Source organism: Staurois parvus, unplaced genomic scaffold (assembly GCF_062004578.1).
Source record: "Staurois parvus isolate SC_StPar_1 unplaced genomic scaffold, SC_StPar_1.0 ptg001192l, whole genome shotgun sequence".
In the NCBI taxonomy this organism is placed as follows: domain Eukaryota; kingdom Metazoa; phylum Chordata; class Amphibia; order Anura; family Ranidae; genus Staurois; species Staurois parvus.
In genome coordinates this window covers 3,005,480-3,029,927 of record NW_028318988.1, presented here as the reverse complement: position 1 = coordinate 3,029,927, position 24,448 = coordinate 3,005,480, and the positions used below count along the sequence as shown (strand labels likewise).

Sequence of the window (24,448 nt, the reverse complement as noted above, 5' to 3'; positions counted from 1 at the left end):
ATCAGTGTTGGTTGGAAATGAGGAGAAGAGGACAGAAGTGTTGGTTGGGAGTAAGGAGCAGGGAAGAGAAGTGTTGGTTGGGAATGAGGAGCAGGGGACAGCAGTGTTGGTTGGAGGTGAGGAGCAGGGGAGAGCAGTGATGGTTGGGAGTGAGGAGCAGGACAACAGTGTTGGTTGGGAGTGAGGAGCAAGGACCAGCAGTAATGGACTGAGCAGGGAAGTGGGGGTGGGGGGTCAGGGGACAGCTGTGTTGAATTAGAGGGGAAAGTATAAGAAAATAGAAAAATAGAGTTGTCGCACAGCTGCGGAGCCATAAAGAAGTGCCTGCACAGGAAGTTTTTGGAACAATTGTCGAAAGCTCACCATATACTTTGCAATCTGACTGTGCAATCTTTGTCCGGTCTTCCTCTAGAGTCAATTCACACCAGATGCCATGCTTTAAGAAGGAAATTCCCCCTACCTTGAAGAGATCTTTCCTCACACCCCTGAGGTTGATTTACTAAAGGCAAATAGACAGTGCACCTTGAAAGTGCAGTTGCACTCTGCAAGTGCAATTGCTCCAGAGATTAGTAAATGAGACAAAGTTTCAAAGGATTCATAATCACACGCTAGGAAGAAAAAACTGTTTTTCTTGCACATAATTGGATGAGGGAAGTCAACAGACCTCCTCATTTACTAAGCTCTGGAGCAACTGCATTTCCAACCACAAAGTCTATCTGCCTTTAGTAAATTAATCCCATTGTTTCTCTTGGGCAGCAAATCCCTCCAATATTACAGAGCAAAAAAGTGCATCACAATGATTCAAACCATAATAAAAACCCTGCACAGTACTGAAATCAATCAAAACATCACTAAAATATAATTTTAATTACAATTATGACACTTAATTTATTTTAAATCAGAAACATCTTTCCAGAATTTCAGTTTATGTACATTTCGGATTATTTTTAATTTTAGAGCTTCAGTCCTTATACCATAGACAAAAGGGTTCACAATAACTGATGTGAGAAGTCCAGTGATAGAAAGGAAAACATGAATGGGGATAGAAATTGCCCCGCCATTCAAGCGGTATCTTAAAAAAACAAACAAGGCAGCTGTCAAGAAAATGGAAAAAGTGATTATATGTGAGGACAAAGTGTGCATGGCTTTCAGGCAAGTTACTTTGGAGATCTTTAAACAGATCCACAATGTCCTCATGTAGCAATATATGATAATTACAAATGTTCCAAAAAGGACAAGGAGTGTTTCCACAAGTCCAAAAATATTATTTACCGCGGCTGAGTTCCCACAAGCCAGCCTGACAAGGGACATGTTCTCACAGAAAATATTATTAATATTGACCCCGCAGAATTTCAGATTGGCCGTCATAATCAATGGAACAACAACAAGTATGAAAGCTGAAATCCAGATAACTGCTATGTATTTCAGAGCTTTTCTATTCATCATTAGGGTGGCATATCTCAGTGGGTAGCCTACAGCCAAGTATCGGTCATAGGCCATGGCAGTAAAAGTGAAGATTTCCACAGTATAAAAGCTTTGCATACAGAATACTTGTACTAGGCATTCATAAAAGGATATAGTTGAAGATCCAGTCAGCAAGTCAATTATAAATTGGGGGAAAATGACTGAATTTCCAAATATACCATTAATGATCAAGTTACATATGAAGATATACATTGGTTCATGAAGACTAGCCTCTACCAATATTACATACACAATCAGACAACATAAAATCATAGTAGTCAAATAGAAGATAAAAGCTACAATAGCATATGGAAATCGGAATCTCTCCATCTCTAAGATTCCTAGAAACACAAAAGATGGACTAAGTTTAGTTACATTTTCCATCTTAACTCTGCTGTGAGTTCCTACAAAGTCAAGATTTGTGAGTCTATTTCTCTATAAATGATTGTGTACCATGTTGTTGAAAGTAGACCTACATGCTGTTGGAGCAGATCTCTATCATGTCTGTGATTGCAGGATAGATGCAGTGATGAGTACACTTCCTGAGGTTTTTATAGGCATATTTCTAAAAGTAACCCAAGGGATTTTTCTCTCCTAAGATTTTCAAAAACAAGTTAAGCTGGCTGGAAAAAAAATCACATTAATTATATTTTTCTATTTCGAATTGCCTGGAAAGGAGACACACAAGTGTATTATATCAAATAAATGCCAAACAGTATATAAAAGTTGAACGGAATTAATAGTAGCATCAATAACAAATTATTATCCTTACTGTAACCCATTGAAATGGTATTAACCTCAATACATTAAAATGGACATTAGATGGTGGTGGCCTGCTATTCAGGGTTACTCACATTGATAGAACAGCCCTCTGGAATTTGTAATTCTGAACTTGGCTGAAAGCAGAGTGTCTTGGACTACATTTTGCTGGAGAGGTAGCATGTGGGCGGGGGGCATATAAATATCAAAGCCTGGAAGATTGGCCAGGAGAGTGGGGAGAGAGATTGAAGGAGAAGGAAGTGTGCTGACGGCTGAAGTGTTGAACTAAACCGCGGAGCCAGGTATGGAGAGAGAGAGCGGAAAGACCTCACTGACCATCCAGCCTGCTACGCTGCCAAGCAGGCCACTCTGACAGTAGAAGACAGAGCGGAACGCCAAGTCTAAACCAGAGGGCCTGTGGACTGTCTCTATCCATTGTGAAATACGAATCACGGCCATCTGCTGAACCACATTGACCTGTGGAGTGAGACCCATGTATCCACTAACAAAGTGATATCTAGTCACCATAGTTATCTGCTTGTACATAGTTGTGAATATCACATACAGTTGCCCCAGTTTATGGCCTTGTTAGACCAGCGCCGTTGTTGGAACATATATGAATTACAGTTATTGTTTAAGCTGATCACAGAACATACAGTCAGAGAACAAGATACAGCAATGCCAACTAAATCAACAAGTTCATGTCCCTCTCTGCAGAGCAGGATTCCTACTATTGTTCATCTTTTAGACATTTAGAGGGAGTTGTCTTTGTCCATAGACATTTATGTCAATTAATGCTATTTACTACTTCAAGCTCAGTTCAAGATTACAGCTCTTAAAGGGAACCTGGCACTCATTCTTTACCATCAAACAGGGAAGTGGTGGAGCACATGCTCAGTGGTCCAGGATGGCAGCCGCTTAATCCCTGAGCTTTGGCGATCCTCAGACCCATCCCAAACCGCTTCTGCTGCTGCTGCAGACCCGGGAGTGCCTTCCTTTGGGTCTCTGCATACACATGGGAAACATTGGGCGCTGGAAACCACCCATGGTACCTCCTCCGGACCCGCGGGCCTCGATCCTGGATAGATTTTTCACTAGGCCCAGATTCTCAGCCTCAATTAGCGGTGGTGGCCCAGGGGAAGCCTTCAGGTGCTCATAGATGGCTGAAATGGAAGCAGACCCCCTTGCAACTTTCCAGACCTCACCAGTGACCGCAGCGCTGACGGTGGAAATCCTGGAAGATAAAGTGCAAGTATTTTTATGCAATATTACTGCCTCTATCTCTGCTGAGGTTGGGAAGCTTTCCCAGGACCCTAGGGGGGATCTCCCAGATAGGTGACTGCACAGACCACTTTGAGTCTAAATTTGATGAACTGGTACAATATGTCCATGTTCTAAAGCAAGATAATACCACCCTGAAACAATCTGTGACCCAATTACAATTTCAACAGGACGATTTAGAGAATAGGGAGCGCCTCCAGAACATTCTTATACACGGCATTGCTGAAACGGTCTCTGATTCCCAACTCCAGTGCCATCTGTTGTCTTTATTCATCGTTCTTGCTCCTGGGGTCCCGGAAGTTGATTTGCGGTTGGACCTGGCGCATAGGTCACTTGGCCCAAAACCCTCTGAGGGCACCAGACCTAGAGATGTTATCGTACGTTTTCACTACTTTGACAGCAAAGAAGCCCTACTTTCTTCTACTCATAACAAGTCCTCATTGGAATTCAAGGGAGATAGGTTTCAACTCTTCAGTGACTTACCCCCCCCATTGCCCTGGCCAAACGGCGGGTCCTGAAGCTGGTTACTCTTCATCTCCAGCAGCATCATATTTTCTACCCGTGGGAGTTCCCCTTTAAGCTTGTGGCTTCCAAGGACAATGCTCAAGTCACTCTTCATGATCTGCATGAGGCGGACTCTTTTCTCAAACAGCTGGGACTTCATCCCTTCCCGGACGAAGTCCTTCCACTACCTCCAACCCCATCCAGACCAGCCTCTAACCCGCACAAGATCTGGACACCAGCTAAACCTGGAAGAAAGCAGTTTCCTCACACTCCTCAATGTCCAAGACTGCCTGGTTTGCCGAACTCTACCACCTGATGGTCTTGTTAGACAGGTTTTCTGTTCTCAAGGTCCCCCTATTCCTATGTGTGCTTTATATATGTCTTTATTGCTATGTTTTGACCATGACTGTTTTGCCTTTTCCGAGGTAGGCATCGCCATGATGGGCCAGTTGCCATGTCGCCCCCTTGAACATCGGGCCTTGGAGCCTGAAAACTTGGGATATCTCCACCTTCCTGGGTGTATATCCTTGCTGATATCTTTGATTTTCACCGTTGTCCCCACAGCTTTTCGTTTAAGTGATGTATTTTTTGTATTATAGGCTTGTCGCCTTGTTAATTGCTTGGTTTTCTATCTCTATATTTTTCTATTTTGCCTCATCGATGATAATTTTCCTGCATATTCGGATTACACAGCTAATATATCTAAGGTTGTTTTATGATGACTTTACGGCTGTTGTCATATAACATTGCTATCATCTCCCTACTACTGCTCTCATCACCTCCCCAAAATGCCTCTTCCACTCCTCCTTCTCATTTTCCTCTCCTCCGTTCCCAAAATCCATTCACTATATCCCTCTGCTCCTCCCAAACATTTGTATATTGTGTCCTCACTACTTCCTTCTCCCCTCTACGGCACCCACCACCTCCTCCTATTACTCGACTCTCCCATTGACCCGAACACCTCCACTAGTAGTTTCTCATGCTCCTGCACATCCCGCTCCCATGCCACCTTTCTCACCCTTCTCCTCCACCTAACCGCAGGGGACATCTCCCTGAATCCTGGCCCTCCACCACCTCCCGCAACCACAAAACACCCTCCCGCCTCTACATCCTGCCGCAACCCCCGTAACTTAGTATCTGTCCCCCTGCTCCCTAAAATCTCCCCCCCGTTTTCATGTGCACTCCTGAACGCCCGATCGGTGTGCAACAAGCTTACCGCCATCCTCTTTGTTTCCCGCTCCCTCAACCTCCTAGCGATCACAGAAACCTGGATCCAGCCCACTGACTCTACCTCCCCTGCTGCACTCTCCTACGGAGGTCTCACCTGGACCCATTCACCCAGGCCTAACGGTCGTAAAGGTGGTGGGGTTGGTCTGCTCCTGTCTCCGCAGAGCACCTTCTGAGTTCTCCCAAACCCCCCCTCCCTATCCTTCTCCTCCTTCGAGGCCCACTGCATCCGACTATTCTCCCCAACCCCCCTGAAGATTGCTGTGATATACCGGCCTCCTGGATCCATATCCCGCTTCCTGGATGACTTTTCCTCCTGGCTACCCTTCTTCCTCTCCTCTGAGCTACCCACTATCATCCTTGGGGATTTCAACATCCCTGTCAACCTCGACAACCCGGACACATCCCATCTCCTCTACTTAACTTCCTCCTTTGCACCTGCACAGTGCATACAATCCACCACCCACTCCAACGGTAATATCCTTGATCTTGTCTTCTCCAACCGCTGCGCTCCCCACAACCTCACTAACACCCCCTTCCCTCTCTCTGACCACAACCTGATTACCTTCTGTATCTCCTCGTCCTCCAACACCTACCACTCCAAATGTCACACAACTACCAGCCGTAACCTCCGCAACCTTAACCCTGCCCCCCTCCACTCTGCAGCTGATCAACTCCACGACAGCATCATCCCCCTGTCTTGCCCCGACTTGGCTATGACTGCCTACAACAACACGCTGTCAACAGCCCTTGACTCACTAGCGCCTTTAACCACACGCAATATGAGACCCCGACCGCTCCAGCCCTGGCAGACTGATCACACCAAAACCCTCAAACGACACAGTCGTGCTCTGGAGCGACTATGGCGCAAAACCAAATCCCAACAAGCCTTCACCCGCTACAAATCTGCCTTCCACACCTACACCTCCTCCCTCCACACAGCCAAACAAGTCTACTTCCTGACCCTCATCAAGGCCCTCTCCTCCAATCCTCACCAACTCTTCTCCACCTTCAACTCTCTACTCTCGCCACCCCCACCTCCACCCAGCACCTCACTCACTGCCCTTGAGATTGCTAATCACTTCAAAAACAAGATTGACACAATTTGCAAGGACATCGCCGCAACTCACATGCCCTCTCAACCCGTCCCCTGTCACACAGCTACCCCCTCATCCCCCCTCTCCCTCGACATAACCCAAAGGGACTTCGTCGTTGCTCAAATTCCCTCCAACCCCGTTCCCCTCACTCAACAAACCCCTCATCACCCCTCTCCCACGGCCCCACCACTGCTCTGACCTCCACTTCCACCTCACCCTACATTCCTCATACTAAAGCCCCTCCAACACTCCGCACCATTGACTTTACTACCATTGAGGAAGTCTCCAAGATCCTCTCTGATGCCCGCCTCACCACCTGCCCCCTGGACCCTATCCCCTCACAACTCCTACTACCTCCCTCCCCCTCCATCCTACGCTCCCTCACCCACATCTTTAATCTCTCTCTCTCCTCCGGCACTTTCCCCTCCCCTCTGAAACATGCACACATCACCCCCATACTTAAAAAACCCTCCCTGGACCCCAATGACCCGAACAACCTCACACCCATCTCCCTGCTCCCATTTACATCTAAAATCCTCGAGCGCCTAGTCTACACCCGCCTAAGCTCTCACCTCAACGACAACAACCTCCTCGATCCCCTACAGTCCGGCTTCCATCCCCTACACTCCACCAAAACTGCCTTACTCAAACTCTCCAACGACCTGCTAACCGCCAAAGCTAATGACCACTATTCAGTGCTCCTACTCCTTGACCTCTCTGCGGCCTTCGACACAGTCGACCACCCATTACCTATAATGCTACCACCTCCCCCTCACTCCTCCTCTCTGTTGGGGTCCCTCAAGGCTCTGTCCTCGAGCCCCTTCTCTTCTCCATCTACACCTCCTCCCTTGGCCAACTCATACACTCTCACAGCTTCAACTACCACCTCTATGCCGACAACACACAAATCTATCTCTCAACCCCCCACCTCACCCCCTCAGTCTCCGCCCGAATCACACACCTACTGAGCGACATATCAGACTGGATGTCGCTCCACTTCCTTAAACTGAACCTCTCCAAAACCGAGTTTCTTGTCTTCCCCCCAGCCCGGACACCACCCCCCATTGACTTCTCCGTCACATCCAACAACGCCACCATCAAACCTGCCCCGCAGGCCAGAGTACTTGGTGTCATTCTGGACTCCAACCTATCCTTCCAGCCCCAAGTCCAATCTTTAACAAACTCGTGCAGACTCCACCTCTGCAACATCGCCAAAATATGCACGTTCCTAACTCCAGAAAACACTAAACAGCTCATCCACTCCCTCATCATATCACGACTCGATTACTGCAACTCCCTCCTTACTGGCCTGCCTCGCCGCTGGCTATCCCCGCTTTAGTCGATCCTGAATACGGCTTCCAGACTCATTCACCTTTCCAACCGCTCCATCTCCACCACCCCCCTCTGCCAATCCCTCCACTGGCTTCAGATTGCGCAACGGATCAAATTCAAAATCCTAACACTGACGTACAAAGCTGTCCACCATACTGCCCCGTACTACATCACTGACCTAATATCCAAGTACCGCCCAGCACGCACACTCCGCTCCTCACAAGACCTCCTTCGCTCTAGTTCCCTGGTCTCCTGCCATGCCCTCCTCCAGGACTTCCCCAGGGTGTCACCCATCCTCTGGAACTCCCTGCCCCAACCCATCAGATTATCACCTACTCTCCTCTCCTTTAGGCGCACCCTGAAAACCCATCTCTTCAGGGAAGCCTACCCCACCCCCTGCTAACCTGCTGACCTCCTCCACTCTTCCTACCACTCCATCCCCCACAGCTATCTCCTCCTGTACCACTATCCCCTCCCTCCTAGATTGTAAGCTCTAAAGAGCAGGGCCCTCAATCCCCTCATGTTTTGCATTGTATTGTTATTGTACTGTCGCATGTTCTGTCCCCCTTTGTAATGTACAGCGCTGAGCGAACTATTGGCGCTTTATAAATACTGTATAATAATAATAATAATAATATCAAAAGTCTTAATTCTATTCAAAAATGGTGGATGGCTCTGAAGGGGTTTATATCCTCGGGAGCAGATATTTTATTTGTTCAGAAAACACACTTCAAACAAGGTGGTTCTTTTTGCTTTGCCTCTAGGAATTTTCCACAGTCATATTCAGCTTTTTATCCCTCTGGGAAGGCTGGAGTGGCTATATTGATTCAGAAAAACTGCTTCCTGTGGGTCTCCTCCTCCAGAATCGACCCACTGGGTCACTATATTTTATTGGAATGTTTGTATGAAGGATCCCCACTTGTCCTTTTGAATTTCTATGCGCCTAACTCTGGTCAGCTGACATTTCTTTCTCAAACATTAAACAAGCTATGTTCATTATCCACTCCACATATGATTGTTGGGGGAGATTTTAATTTGATCATGTCTCCTCATAAAGTCAGGAAGGTTCTTTTTATGTCTACTCCTTCGAAAAGACAGTGTTCCTCCTCTAAATCTTTCATTAAATTGATTCGGGAACACCGTCTTTTTGACGCCTGGTAGATTAGGCATCCTCTCCATAGGCAGTTCACATTCTATTCTACTCCACATTGTATGTTTTTGCGACTGGACCACTTTTTTGTCACCGCCCCTCTGCTCCCCTTTCTTCCGAGATCAATCCTATAACTTGGTCATACCATGCCTCCCTGACACTTAACCTTCTTTTTACCTCCTCCCCCCTAGAGTTTACCACTGGCATCTCAATGAAAGCTTCCTCCATTCAGATCACCTTTGAGAGGAACTATCTTGGGGGTTGGAGGCATATTTCCAATGTAATGTTGGTTCTGTAGCCTCCTCTTCAACCCTTTCGGAGGCTCACAAGACTCTTTTTCGAGACTTTTGTATCTCTATGGGTGCTCGATTGAAGAAAGCCTCGGTTAGCACCAGACAATCTCTTTTAGGACAACTTTCCCTAGCTGAAAGACAGCTTCTCGATAAACCGTCAATTGTTCAGCTCCGGGCGGTAACCCATCTACGCAACCAAATTAAGGCTCTTGACCTTTCCAAAACTGCCCAGTCTCTTGCCTGGGCTAAACAGAAATTCTATGAATTCTCTAACAAACCTCATCGTATGCTTGTGAATAGACTAAAATCTCAAACGTTCCCCTCCCTACCAGGTCACCTACTCCGCTCAGATGGCAAACCCATATACAACCCACATGTAATGGCTACTGTTTTACTGTTTTAGGGGAATATTATGAGAAGCTTTACAACTGTCTAGGCCTTGATGTACACCCCCCCCCCTCCAGAAGGTGGCTTTTGATGCTTTCTTCAACTCTTTGCGACTTCCAGGTCTGTCACCTTCTGATGTCCTGGCTTTGAATGAGGACATCTCTGCTGAGGAACTGATGGATGTCATCAAACATCTCCCTATGCACAAATCCCGAGTACAGACGGTCTTCCTTACTCATACTATAAGACCTTTGAAGGCATTTTGGGTCCCCATCTTCTATCCTTGTTCCAAGATCTCTTGAAAGCCATACGTCCACATGATGATTTTATACACGCATACATTGCAGTGATTCCTAAACCAGATAAGGATCACTTCCTCCTCGATAACTAGGATGAGCGAATCGAACCAGACGAACCAGAATTCGAGTCGAATTTCAGGAAATATTTGATTCGCGTCGAATCCGAAATTTTGCCTACTTCGGGTGCGCGAATCGAATATTTCCAGATCAGCCGGCAAAAGTGTCCCTGCAGTGAGCTCCGCTATTTCTGACAGTTCTCTGACAGAAGGAACACATGTAAAGTGGTTGAAACATTGTATCCATTTAGGATACAGATGTTTCAACCGCTGTACATGTGAAGAAGCTGTCAGAGAACTGTCAGAAATAGAGGAACTCTGCACATACACTTTTTGCCGGTTTGGAATTCTTATTTTCATCCTACTTCTTCTACTTCTTCATCCTCATCCTCAGAAGAAGAAGAAGAGAATGAGGATGAGGATGAAGAAGAAGAAGAAGTAGGATGAAAATAAGAATAATTCCAAGCCGGCAAAAAGTGTATGTGCAGAGTTCCTCTATTCTGCAGATACACTTAGAGGAGCTCTGCAGATACACTTAGAGGAGCTCTGCACATACACTTTTTGCCGGCTTGGAATTAATCTTATTTTCATCCTACTTCTTCTTCTTCTTCTTCATCCTCATCCTCAGAAGAAGAGGATGAGGATGAAGAAGAAGAAGAAGAAGAAGAAGTAGGATGAAAATAAGAATAATTCCAAGCCGGCAAAAAGTGTATGTGCAGAGTTCCTCTATTCTGCAGATACACTTAGAGGAGCTCTGCAGATACACTTAGAGGAGCTCTGCACATACACTTTTTGCCGGCTTGGAATTAATCTTATTTTCATCCTACTTCTTCTTCTTCTTCTTCTTCTTCTTCATCCTCATCCTCAGAAGAAGAAGAAGAGGATGAGGATGAGGATGAAGAAGAAGAAGAAGAAGAAGAAGTAGGATGAAAATAAGAATAATTCCAAGCCGGCAAAAAGTGTATGTGCAGAGCTCCTCTAAGTGTATCTGCAGAGCTCCTCTAAGTGTATCTGCAGAATAGAGGAACTCTGCACATACACTTTTTGCCGGAAACCGCTGTATGGAGGGAATGTCCCAGAACTGTCAGAAATAGACTATTTATGACAGTTCTGGGACATTTCTTCCATACAGCGGTTGAAACATTGTATCTATTTGTTTCCATAAATGGATCCATTTATGGAAACAAATAGATACAATGTTTCAACCGCTGTATGGAAGGACAGTCCCAGAACTGTCATTAATAGTCTATTTCTGACAGTTCTATGACATTCCCTCCATACAGCGGTTGAAACCGCTGTATGGAGTGAATGTCCCAGAACTGTCAGAAATAGACTATTTATGACAGTTCTGGGACATTCACTCCATACAGCGGTTGAAAGATTGTATCTATTTTTTTCCATAAATGACATTCTGCAAATACACTTAGAGGAGCGCTGCAGATACACTTTTTGCCGGCTTGGAATTAATCTTATTTTCATCCTACTTCTTCTTCTTCATCCTCATCCTCATAAGAAGAAGAAGAAGAAGTAGGATGAAAATAAGAATAATTCCAAGCCGGCAAAAAGTGTATCTGCAGCGCTCCTCTAAGTGTATCTGCAGAATGTCATTTATGGAAAAAAATAGATACAATCTTTCAACCGCTGTATGGAGTGAATGTCCCAGAACTGTCAGAAATAGACTATTTCTGACAGTTCTGGGACATTCACTCCATACAGCGGTTTCAACCGCTGTATGGAGGGAATGTCATAGAACTGTCAGAAATAGACTATTAATGACAGTTCTGGGACTGTCCTTCCATACAGCGGTTGAAACATTGTATCTATTTGTTTCCATAAATGGATCCATTTATGGAAACAAATAGATACAATGTTTCAACCGCTGTATGGAAGGAATGTCCCAGAACTGTCATTAATAGTCTATTTCTGACAGTTCTATGACATTCCCTCCATACAGCGGTTTCAACCGCTGTATGGAGTGATTGTCCCAGAACTGTCAGAAATAGACTATTTATGACAGTTCTGGGACATTCACTCCATACAGCGGTTTCAACCGCTGTATGGAGGGAATGTCATAGAACTGTCAGAAATAGACTATTAATGACAGTTCTGGGACTGTCCTTCCATACAGCGGTTGAAACATTGTATCTATTTTTTTCTATAAATGGATCCATTTATGGAAACAAATAGATACAATGTTTCAACCGCTGTATGGAAGGAATGTCCCAGAACTGTCATAAATAGTCTATTTCTGACAGTTCTATGACATTCCCTCCATACAGCGGTTGAAACCGCTGTATGGAGTGAATGTCCCAGAACTGTCAGAAATAGACTATTTATGACAGTTCTGGGACATTCCCTCCATACAGCGGTTGAAACCGCTGTATGGAGGGAATGTCCCAGAACTGTCATAAATAGACTATTTATGACAGTTCTGGGACATTCCTTCCATACAGCGGTTGAAACATTGTATCTATTTGTTTCCATAAATGGTTCCATTTATGGAAACAAATAGATACAATGTTTCAACCGCTGTATGGAAGGAATGTCCCAGAACTGTCATAAATAGTCTATTTCTGACAGTTCTATGACATTCCCTCCATACAGCGGTTGAAACCGCTGTATGGAGTGAATGTCCCAGAACTGTCAGAAATAGACAGAAACTGTCACAGAACTGTCCTTCTTCTCATCCTTCTCCTTCTTCTCATCCTTCTTCTCATCCTTCTCCTTCTTCTCATCCTTCTCCTTCTTCTCATCCTTCTCCTTCTTCTCATCCTTCTTCTCATCCTTCTCCTTCTTCTCATCCTTCTCCTTCTCCTTCTTCTCATCCTTCTCCTTCTCCTTCTTCTCATCCTTCTCCTTCTCCATCTTCTCATCCTTCTCCTTTTCCTTCTTCTCATCCTTCTCCTTCTGCTTCTCCTTCTCCTTCTTCTCATCCTTCTCCTTCTTCTCATCCTTCTCCTTCTCCTTCTTCTCATCCTTCTCCTTCTTCTCAACCTTCTCCTTCTTCTCATCCTTCTCCTTCTTCTCATCTTTCTCCTTCTCCTTCTTCTCATCCTTCTCCTTCTCCTTCTTCTCATCCTTCTCCTTCTCCATCTTCTCATCCTTCTCCTTCTCCTTCTTCTCATCCTTCTCCTTCTGCTTCTCCTTCTCCTTCTTCTCATCCTTCTCCTTCTTCTCATCCTTCTCCTTCTTCTCATCCTTCTCCTTCTCCTTCTTCTCATCCTTCTCCTTCTCCTTCTCCTCATCCTTCTCCTTCTTCTCATCCTTCTTCTCATCCTTCTCCTTCTTCTCATCCTTCTCCTTCTCCTTCTTCTCATCCTTCTCCTTCTCCTTCTTCTCATCCTTCTCCTTCTCCTTCTCCTTCTTCTCATCCTTCTCCTTCTTCTCATCCTTCTCCTTCTCCTTCTTCTCATCCTTCTTCTCATCCTTCTCCTTCTCCTTCTCCTTCTTCTCATCCTTCTCCTTCTCCTTCTTCTCATCCTTCTCCTTCTCCTTCTTCTCATCCTTCTCCTTCTCCTTCTTCTCATCCTTCTCCTTCTTCTCATCCTTCTCCTTCTTCTCATCCTTCTCCTTCTTCTCATCCTTCTTCTTCTCCTCATCCTTCTCCTTCTCCTTCTTCTCATCCTTCTCCTTCTCCTTCTTCTCATCCTTCTCCTTCTTCTCATCCTTCTCCTTCTCCATCTTCTCATCCTTCTCCTTCTCATTCTTCTCATCCTTCTCCTTCTTCTCATCCTTCTCCTTCTCCTTCTTCTCATCCTTCTCCTTCTCCTTCTTCTCATCCTTCTCCTTCTCCTTCTTCTCATCCTTCTCCTTCTTCTCATCCTTCTCCTTCTTCTCATCCTTCTCCTTCTCCTCATCCTTCTCCTTCTTCTCATCCTTCTCCTTCTCCTTCTTCTCATCCTTCTCCATCTTCTCATCCTTCTCCTTCTTCTCATCCTTCTCCTTCTTCTCATCCTTCTCCTTCTCCTTCTTCTCATCCTTCTCCTTCTCCTTCTTCTCATCCTTCTCCTTCTTCTCATCCTTCTCCTTCTTCTCATCCTTCTCCTTCTTCTCATCCTTCTCCTTCTCCTTCTTCTCATCCTTCTCCTTCTCCTTCTCCTTCCTCATCTCCAAGGGCATTTAAATTAAAGGCACAGTGTTCTGCACTAATTTAAAGGCTCTCTGAAGCCTAGAAACCCTTTTTATAAGTCATCTTCGTAGCGGAGAAATTCGCATCGAATCGAATTTCATACTGGAATTCGCCGAATCAGCCGAATCGAATTTTTCAATTCTTCGCTCATCTCTATCGATAACTACCGCCCTATAGCTCTACTAAATTCCGATTACAAGATATTCACGAAAATCCTGGCTATTAGGTTGGCTAGATGTATCTCCAAGCTTGTACCCCAAGACCAGTTGGGTTTTGTACCGGCCAGACACGCTACTGATAATACGAGGAGGACTATTGATTTGATTGGATGCACAAAAAGGATTTGATCAACTTAACTGGCCTTTTATGTTTCTGGTCCTGTAAAAATTTGGATTTAGCGGCCCATTTATGGCAGCCTTGAAAGTTCTATATTCCACCCCCACATCCCTGGTCAAACTGGCATCCTTCCTGCCCCCCTCCTTTCCGATTTTGAACGATACGCGCCAGGGATGCCCGTTTTCTCCTCTGCCGTTTATCCTTTGTCTCGAACCCCGGGCCATTGCTATCAGAACCAACCCAGACATACAAGGGATATGTAGTCATGACCATGACTTTAAATTGTCTTAGTTTGCTGATGACATTTTGCTGACATTCACAGAACCCCATACCTCCCTATCTGTTTTACACCGTACTTTACAACTCTTTTGTGCCCTGTCGGGATATAAAGTTAATGCACCCAAGACTGAGCCACTACCACTCCATATTTCACCTACAGCTCTATCATCCCTTCAGGCAAACTATCCCTGTCCTCATTCCCTGAAATACCTAGGTACTAAACTCACCTCCTCATATCATTCCATTAATGCGGCTAATTTCCCTCCTCTGTTTCATGCAATTTCCCAATCTTTAAGATCTTGGGACTCTCTTCTCATTTCTTTTCTCGGACTAATCAACGTACTGAAAATGACTATATTGCCCAAACTTCTGTATCTGTTTTAGACACTCCCTGTTCCTATCCCTATGCCCATGTTTCGCTCTCTCCAGAAGTCCTTTCTCCATTTTATTTGGCATAACAAATCACACCTGTCCATCCCCCACAGTTACTACTTTTTTGTACCACTAGCCCCTCCCTCCTAGATTGTAAGCTCCAAGGAGCAGGGCCCTCCTATCCCTCTTGTATTGAACTGTATTTTTGCTCTATTGTCTCCCGTTATATTGTAAAGTGCTGAGCAAACTATTGCCGCTATATAAATCCTGGATAATAATAATAATATTAACACCGGATTGTCCATACTGTTCTTTCCCCTCGATCCAGGGGGGGCCTGGGGACTCCAGACATTGTTTCATATTACTTAGCAACCCACTTTCGGACCTTCGTTTCGTGCTCCGCCCAGCACCCCCCTAATAAATGGATTGAGATTGAATCTCTACAACTCAATCCGGTAAACCTTTGTTCTCTTCTGTGGTCCACAACCAACATTGATTTCTCCTCTCATAAATGCTTCCTACTAAGACACATGCAGTTTACGCTGTACATATGGAGGAGGTGTAGGGTTATATTTGCCTTAGCTTCCAACTGTTCCCCCTTGACCAACATTATTTTTAACCCAAGTCTCCCGGACAGTTTGACCATGGGTTAAGTGCACCCCTGGGCCGAGGCTAAGCTATTTCAATTGTAACATTTGGTCACTCCAGTGACTGGCAAGTTTAAATCCTTCCCTGACATACAAAAAGCTGTTCGAATACCGCCCCATCAGTTTTTTGTACAGATATACCACTTTTTTGTCTCCAGAGCCTCCTCACTGACTCTAGATAAACCTACCCCTATTGAGCATATCTGTATCCAGGGCCCATACCAACGAGGCATCATTTCAGCTATGTATAAATTGCTTTTGGAATCCTACCCTTTTTCACACGATACTCATCATTATACAGTCATGGCCGAAATTGTTGGCACCCTTGATATTTCTCCAGGAAATCATGTATTTCTCACGAAACGTATTGCATTAACACATGTTTTGCTATACACATGTTTATTCCCTTTGTGTGTATTGGGACAAAACAAAAAAAGGGAGGAAAGAAAGCAAATTCGACATAATGTCACACAAACCTCCAAAAATGGGCTGGACAAAAGTATTGGCACCCTTTCACAACTGCGGATAAATAAGAATGTTACAAGCATGTGATGCTCCTGTAAACTCACCTGGGGCAAGTAACAGGTGTGGGCAATATAGAAATCACACCTGAAAGCAGATAAAAAGGAGAGACGTTCACTTAACCTTTGCATTGTGTGTCTGTCTGTGCCACACTAAGCATGGACAACAGAAAGAGGAGACGAGAACTGTCTGAGGACCTGAGAACCAAAATTGTGGCAAAATATCAACAATCTCAAGGTTACAAGTCCATCTCCAGAGAACTAGATTTGCCTTTGTCCACAGTGCGCAACATTATCAAGAAGTTTGCAACCCATGGCACTGTAGCTAATCTCCCTGGTCGTGGACGGATGAGGAAAATTGATGAAAGATTGCAACGCAGAATAGTCCGGATGGTGGATAAGCAGCCCCAAACATGTTCCAAAGACATTCAAGCTGTCCTGCAGGCTCAGGGAGCATCAGTGTCAGCGCGAACTATCCGTCGACATTTAAATGAAATGAAACGCTATGGCAGGAGACCCAGGAGGACCCCACTGCTGACACAGAGACATAAAAAAGCAAGACTACAGTTTGCCAAAATGTACTTGAGTAAGCCAAAAGCCTTCTGGGAAAACGTCTTGTGGACAGATGAGACCAAGATAGAGCTTTTCGGTAAAGCACATCATTCTACTGTTTACCGAAAACGGAATGAGGCCTACAAAGAACAAAACACAGTACCTACGGTAAAATATGGTGGAGGTTCAATGATGTTTTGGGGTTGTTTTGCTGCCTCTGGCACTGGGTGCCTTGACTGTGTGCAAGGCATCATGAAATCTGAGGATTACCAAAGGATTTTGGGTCGCACTGTAGGGCCCAGTGTCAGAAAGCTGGGTTTGCGTCCAAGATCCTGGGTCTTCCAGCAGGACAATGACCCCAAACATACGTCAAAAAGCACTCAGAAATGGATGGCAAAGAAGCGCTGGAGAGTTCTGAAGTGGCCAGCAATGAGCCCAGATCTAAATCCCATTGAACACCTGTGGAGAGATCTTAAAATTGCTGTTGGGAAAAGGTGTCCTTCCAATAAGAGAGACCTGGAGCTGTTTGCAAAGGAAGAGTGGTCCAAAATTCCGGGTGAGAGGTGTCAGAAGCTTATTGATGGTTATAGGAAGCGACTGATTTCAGTTATGTTTTCCAAAGGGTGTGCAACCAAATATTAAGTTAAGGGTGCCAATACTTTTGTCCAGCCCATTTTTGGGGTTTTGTGTGACATTATGTCATATTTGCTTTTCTGCCTCTGTTTTATATTTGTTCCAATACATACAAAGGGAATAAACATGTGTATAGCAAAACATGTGTTAATGCAATACCTTTTTTGTGTGAAATACTTGATTTTCAGGAAAAATATCAAGGGTGCCAACAATTTCGGCCATGACTGTATGCGTAAATGGTCCCGTTTAATTCAATACGATATCAGTCTGGATCAATGGCATAAGATTTGGGAGGCCGCTTCTAAGTCCTCTATGTGCGTATTGTATAAAGAGAATACTTATAAGATCCTGATGTTCTGGTACAGAACTCCTGAGGTTCTACATGCTTGGAATCCAAATGTTTCTTCTGCCTGCTGGCATTGCGGGACGGAAACTGGCACTCTCTGCCACATTTTTTGGGATTGCAGTTCCATTGCACCCTTTTGGAGAGAGGTCCTTACCCTACTACGGCTGCTTTTGGGAACTCCCGTCCCTTTTGAGCTCATTTATTTTTTGTTAGGTCTTCCTTTTTCGGGTCTCTCTAAATGTGCATGGAAACTTTCAACCCACATCTTGACGGCAGCCAGAAGTACCATTCCTATGCACTATTCCTATGAGGATCATACCTGAAAATAGAAGGATGGAATATCTAACTGCCCTACATGCTGCTACTGTACCTGCATTTGAGGCAATTTGGGATCCATGGTACACCCTTAACATTGATTTGTCTGGTCAGCTTGCTTGTGATTGATTGTCATTTTGCCATACCACTGTTTTGTTCTGACATTGTATGTACTTGTGTACTTCTCATGGATGAGCTTGTTTCTTACCTTTATTTTTCTCTTTATTACACATTTACCTTTGCGACTGCTTATTGTAATGTGTATGAAAATCAATAAAAAGTTAATTACAAAAAAAAAACTGGAAATGGTAAATCTTCCCCTTTCCTTCACTATCTTGGATGGGATGACTGCCATAACCTGTGAATGTTCCTGGATGGGTTGCTTTCCCACTGGGCCCGTTATGTGTTACTGAACTTCAGTTACCATATATTACTGTTACTGCACTTGGACTCTGTGGGGTGAATTTACTAAAACTAGAGCACTCAGAATCTGGTGCAATGTGCATGGTAGCCATCAAGCTTTTAACTTTGCCTTGTTCAGTTAGGCTTTGGCAAAAAAAAAAACCTGGAAGCTGATTGGTTTTTATGCAAAGTTGCATCAGATTATGCATGCCCTGGTTTTAGTAAATAACCCCCTGTGTGTTTTCTGCCCACCGCATCACACTGAACCTACCCACATACTGGATAGGTGTAGGAGACAGGGGCGGACTGACAACTCATGGGGCCCCCCGAGCAATAGGGGATAATGGGGCCCCTGTGTCCTTGCCCAAACTCAAAAAAGCCTATGAAAAAGGTACCAGGGTCATCTCATGGGGCCCCCCACTGACCCCGGGCCCTCGGGCAGTGCCCGAGTTTCCAAATGGTCAGTCTGCCCTTGGTAGGAGAATTGCTATTGACCACTGCTTGACTTGAAGAGTTTAGGTATATGTGACCATTTACCCTGTAACACAATCCATTCAGTTTCAAAAATAAATGCAGAGCAAAATGTTTGTGTCAGTATATAAAAAATGTTCTAAATACCTTTTTTTTTGTAGTGCCAGCCCAGTAAGAGCCGCTTTACCTACACACAGATTCCCTAATCAGTGAAGGGGAGGCAGGCACACAGCTGAGAGATCAAGGATTGAAGCAGGATACCCAGAAAATGCAATGGAGGACACCTCTCTCTTGATAGTAGCACTAATAATTCCTAAGACAATGATAATTGGTTAGGACGGTCTATACAGTTTGTGTACAGCTATGGAACATGTACTAAAATGCAGAACAGGTTGCAGAGGACTGAGGTAATCCACGTTTCATGACGGAAGACCATGAAAACTTTAGCTCAAGAGGAAGCTTTACTTGTAGGGTCCTAAAGTGTACATGGTACACAAGCATGGCCACAAAGGAAAAGTCCAGCCTAAGAGTGCCCCAGGGCAAGTGGCCCCCAGAACTCACAGATCCATTCCCACACAGGGGAAAGTGCCTCTCCTCTAGCCTCCAGTCATACAAGTGCATACACAAATCAGAAATATGAGATGTTGGGGTAATATTCGCTTAAAGCCCTGCCCACGGTCCAATGAGACAGAGGTTGAGAGACCTGCAGGGAGAGTGGGCAGCCTAGGAAGTGTGTCTTTGGGAGACCTATGTGCAGAACAAGAGTGTCTGGCTAATGCATTGAGCCCAGGGAAAGGGCTCAGTGTGCCCTGAGTATTACTGTAGCAAGAGAGCCTATGAGCATAGGGACTCGGGGTTACTTCTTGGACTTTGTATCTGTACAAGTTGAAAAAGCTCTACACAGGACAGAGGAGAGATGTTGTCCTCCTGCTGGGCCAAAGTGCAACGAATCGAGAGACACATGACCATACTGTTACAGAACCCTTTGCTGCTGAAACTGTGTGCTTCTATATTGTTGAGAGATGGTTCTGAGCCACAATCTGAACTGTGTTTGAGTAACACAGGGATATATTATTTTAATTTACCAACACAAACACAACTTAGCATGCACAAGGAGTAGGGATGAGGTTAGGATTTGTCTCTACCAGGGGCGGACTGACCATTTGGAAACTCGGGCACTGCCCAAGGGCCCCGGGGTCACTAGGCCCCATGAGATGCCTCTGGTACCTTTTTCACAGGCTTTTTTGAGTTTGGGCAAGGACACATGGGCCCCATGATCCCCTATTGCCCAGGGGCCCCATGAGCTGTCAGTCTTCGCCCTGGTCTCTACCAAGGATTTTTGGCAAATCTTGTGGTTTTGAAATATGCAGTCCTGGTGAATTTTCCCAGGTAAACTTTGTAGACCAAATTGCACTGCATGACCTTTGATCCATAGGTAGCAGGCTTTGAAGGGCCAATAAGGGGGCTTTTGGATAAATTAGCCCCCCTTTCTATAAAAGAAGGGGCACAGAGCAGCCATAGTAGCAGTGTACTAAAGCTGCTATATAGAGAGAATGATACAGAAATTTGATAAATTGCATAGGGAGAGATTAGATTCAGTTAAGAAACTGAACTTAAAATATGATTGCTAGCTCTTTGGACAATTAACTCCTTTGCTGCCTTTTTTCCTATTTCCTTGACCTTTTTTGTCTTCATTTTATGTTGTGGCTGATTTGACATCAATGGTCACTTTTAGCTGCTGTTGTTTCCATTTTTTCGCTACACACAAAAAAATTAGGGTTTGTTTCGGGAAGTATTTTTATAATTTATTTTGGTGATATATTTTTTTAAAAGATTTCACTTTACCTGATGTTCCAAAAAAAAAAAATAGTTTTTATTGTTTTAATTTTTTTTTGCTCCAAAGCTTCCCTTAAAAAAAAAAAATAGTTTTTTTAGGGGCTGTATTTTAAACTTCTACATTATTACATTGTTTATTACTTTATGCTGGCCCATTATTTTAGGTTAACTGCTTATTTGGGTGCAGGGTTCCCCTTAAAAAAGTGGGATTTTGTTTCATTGGGTGGTATTTTAGATTTTTTTTTAAATTTCTGTAACACACTGCACTAATACTGATTGCAGTGTTTTGTGGTTCAGTTATTCATACATTTTTGAAGCAAAGCTTTGTTGAACTTGTATGCTGGTAGCAGGACTTCTGTGCTCAGACACTAAGTTAACAGACTAGATTTCCCAGAAGAGCTGGTAAAGGGATAGGAGCATACAATATATATTGATAAGCCTGGGAACTTTACAGGAAGGAAGTGGATGGTGAGAGGTGGCGGATGTTTGTGTGTATTGGAGAAGGCTGTGTAGTACTCCGAGGATCCAGAATGGATTGGGCCACCTCGTGGATAAGGAGCGAGGGACAGAAGACCACTGGTATTGCTGATGAGCAGGACAGTCAATCCTTCAGGCAGGTGGATCATAGTGCTGCCATCAGCATTGCTTCTTAATAGAGGGACCAAGAGAACACAGGGGCCTCCTAACAGAGAGACTGCCACTCACTCTGCAAATACTACAAACCGGGTGAGAGAATTCCAAGACCCAGGTCATCACAAGTTGCAAATGACTGTGTTAATTTCAATTGATCAGTTCAGTACACTGTACACCACTGATTGTCACATTGAGACCCAGACTGCCTAGCCCATTCAGTATTACGGCCTATTGTTTTAGTGCCTCATTATTATCTTGAAATGGCAGGACTCTGGCTACTGCATGTGCACCCTGCAGACAGGATTACACCAGTATTTCACTCCAAGCCTCTTTCAGCTCCCAAGGAACTTGCTTCACTAGACTAGTTCCCCGCCCTAAGGGGTTTCAACCTCAGCTGAAGTTTCCCTCCGTCCCTTTCTTCAATTTTAGCCAATCCTTTCCTCCATCTTTTGTGTTAAAGAGATCTTACCCAGTTTCAACACCACTCAAAGCAGGATTCTTCTTGTGACTATACCATATTGAGGAAATCTTGCTTTTACACAAGAAGGGATCTGAACCTTAATATGTACCAACTGGGGCCCCATCAAGCGCACAGAGGAAATGCAAAATCACGTATATATACTTGATTTTGTGCACCCGTGCCACCCTGTACCAGTATTTCTGCTATAGGGTGGCATAGAACTGGTTAACGACACCCCAAAAAGAATCACAAATGCAGTACGGTTTTCCTGCACCGGATCGTAAGGTGCAAAAAGACCATGCGATGTGGTTGCGATGCCGCTCCAGAAAAGGTGCCAGCATTCATTAATAGGCTCAAATGGTACCACACTGAATCACATATGAATTACACAGGAATGTGGTGCAGTTCCTGTGCGATTCACATGCAGATTATAGTGTGAACCAGGGCTAAATGAATTGAAGTGGACCTGAACGCAAGAAGTGAATCTGTTGTGTTATATGAAACATCTAAAATTGTTATTTTTGCCTATGTAATACTCTGACTATCCACTTTTGTTCTGTAATTGACCCTGAAAAATAGCAACACACTTTCTGGTGCCTAGGCTTTCCTGTGCCTATAGAAAAAATGAGGAGGGGTTGTAACAGCACAAATACTGCAGGAAGTCCTGGGAAATATTAGTATGGGGTGATAGTGATGGCTGTTGTATGAAGAACGTAGGAATCCGTGTGGCACTGAGGGCAAAGCTTCCAAATAAGCTGTAGCAGGCTCTGAAGGTAAGAGAAGGAGAGAAGCGCCTCTAAGTGCAATAAGCCTCTTTATTAAAGTCTATCTGTAGAAACACTCACATGTGTAAAGTAATAATAAACATAAAAACCGTAGTTAACAATAGTTAACAGTGGGGTTGTAACCAATGCCTACATCATGCGGTATCGAGGTATATAGAGAACAGACATCCAACGAGACCCAACAATAGTCGGGTTCCCAGGAGTATGTTTTGAGTAATTCTAGCAAGTATCCGCTGTCACGGATGTATGAGTGTTGAGCCTGTGCCAGGGGTTGTAGGAAGTGGTCAATATATTGGGAGAAACCACTGGTAATGCTCCCTGTGGCCGCTACAATTGGTCTTCCAATGGGTTTTTGTGTACTTTGGGGAGAAAGTAAAAGTACGGGGTGTTATAGAAGTCTTTGGATAGAAAGGAGGCTTCCTGCTTGGTGATGACACCATCAAGTAAGGCTGTGTTTGTTAGTAGTAGTGCGTCCTGTTTGAATTCAGGTAGCCGGTCTTTCATTAATTTGGTATATGTGGATGTGTCTGAGAGGAGTCTAAGTGCTTCGTCTATGTAATCAGTGGTGTTAAGAAGTACAATGCCGCCACCTTTATCAGCAGGTTTGATAATAATGTTCTTATTGTTTGATAAAGTAGTGATGGATTCTTTTACAGTGTTAGGTAGATTGGAGTAGGAATGGTGTTGGCTGGGATTGCACAATTTAATGAATTCCGAGTAGACTACTCTGTAAAAACTTTCTACGTAGGGACCCTTGGAATGTGTGGGATTGAATACTGATTTGGGTCTGAGCGTAGTGCGGGCCATGGGTGGGGGGTTTATGAGTTGTGAAGAAAGTGAAGTGGGTGTAAAATCTAGAGGTGGGCAATCATCAGTTATTTACTAAAGCTGGAGAGCTAAAAATCAGGCTAACTTCTGCATAGAAACCAATTAGGTTCAAGGATTTATGGCCAAGGCTTAAAGCAGAAATCCAGGAAAAACATTTTTTGTCCGTTTAGTGGGTCTGTGCCCACATTGTATGGGTTGCATGCTTGTTTTGTTCTAGGGCAGAGGACACTGAAGATATACTCATCTGACCCACCGATCCTCCCCGCACAAGACCGATCCTGTCGAACCCTGCCTCCCTGCGGTCCAGCGGTCTTATAAATGGACTGTTCCTGATGTCAGCACACTCAATGCATGCTCCATAGACAGGAACAGTCCACCGCTAGACAGTGGGGAAGTGCAGTTTTCTGTAGAATCAGTGGTTCAGTTGAGCGTAAGCTTCATCCTCACCCCTAGAAATAAAGAGCAGCTGATCCAGCTAAAATAATAATTAGCTGAAGAGATGCTTTAATTGAACAAGCTGAGGTTAGAAGCTGATTGGTCTCCATGCAGAAGTGAGCCTGATTATGTACACTCCAGCTTTAGTAAATAAACCCCATAGTTTCTATAAGCCTGTAGGCACAGGAGTAGATATTCATCCTCTGCAATGTGAGAGGCACTGTGTCTGCTAGTCTCAGGAGATATGGGGTGAGATTTGGTGATGCCACTATTGTACTACTTTCTGGAGAGGAAGCTGTTTCACAAGCAACAATACAATTTATACAGTTTTATTATATTCACTTGACTCTTCTAAGTTGTAGCTTTCTAGCAGTTTTCATAGAAGCTGACCTTTCAATCCTTTACACGTCTTCTTTATTGGCTGCCATTAAATGATCCAAATTTGATTTTTTTATTGATCCATTGTACAGTATTCTTTTTTATTTAAACTCTGGGTAAATACTTTGATTTAAATAATAACAAACAAATGCAGCGCTATCTATACATGCATCTTAATGGTAAGGCATTAATAAATGTACATAAGTGGCAGCAAAGTCCATATAGGATTCACATATACAGG

At 44.3% G+C, this 24,448-nt stretch overlaps 1 protein-coding gene across 1 annotated transcript; it reads right to left on the bottom strand.

Moving 5' to 3' along the window:
• Window positions 1-888: 888 nt before the first annotated feature.
• Window positions 889-1,737, bottom strand: LOC149438426 (olfactory receptor 6E1-like). Its single transcript, XM_089659890.1, has one exon. The coding sequence runs from the start codon at window positions 1,735-1,737 to the stop codon at window positions 889-891; it is 849 nt and encodes a 282-aa protein (XP_089516016.1).
• Window positions 1,738-24,448: the final 22,711 nt, after the last annotated feature.

Bases quoted from the DNA above. Each gene is read 5' to 3' on its own strand.
- LOC149438426 (XM_089659890.1), bottom strand. From the start codon at position 1,737: ATGATTTTATGTTGTCTGATTGTGTATGTAATATTGGTAGAGGCTAGT.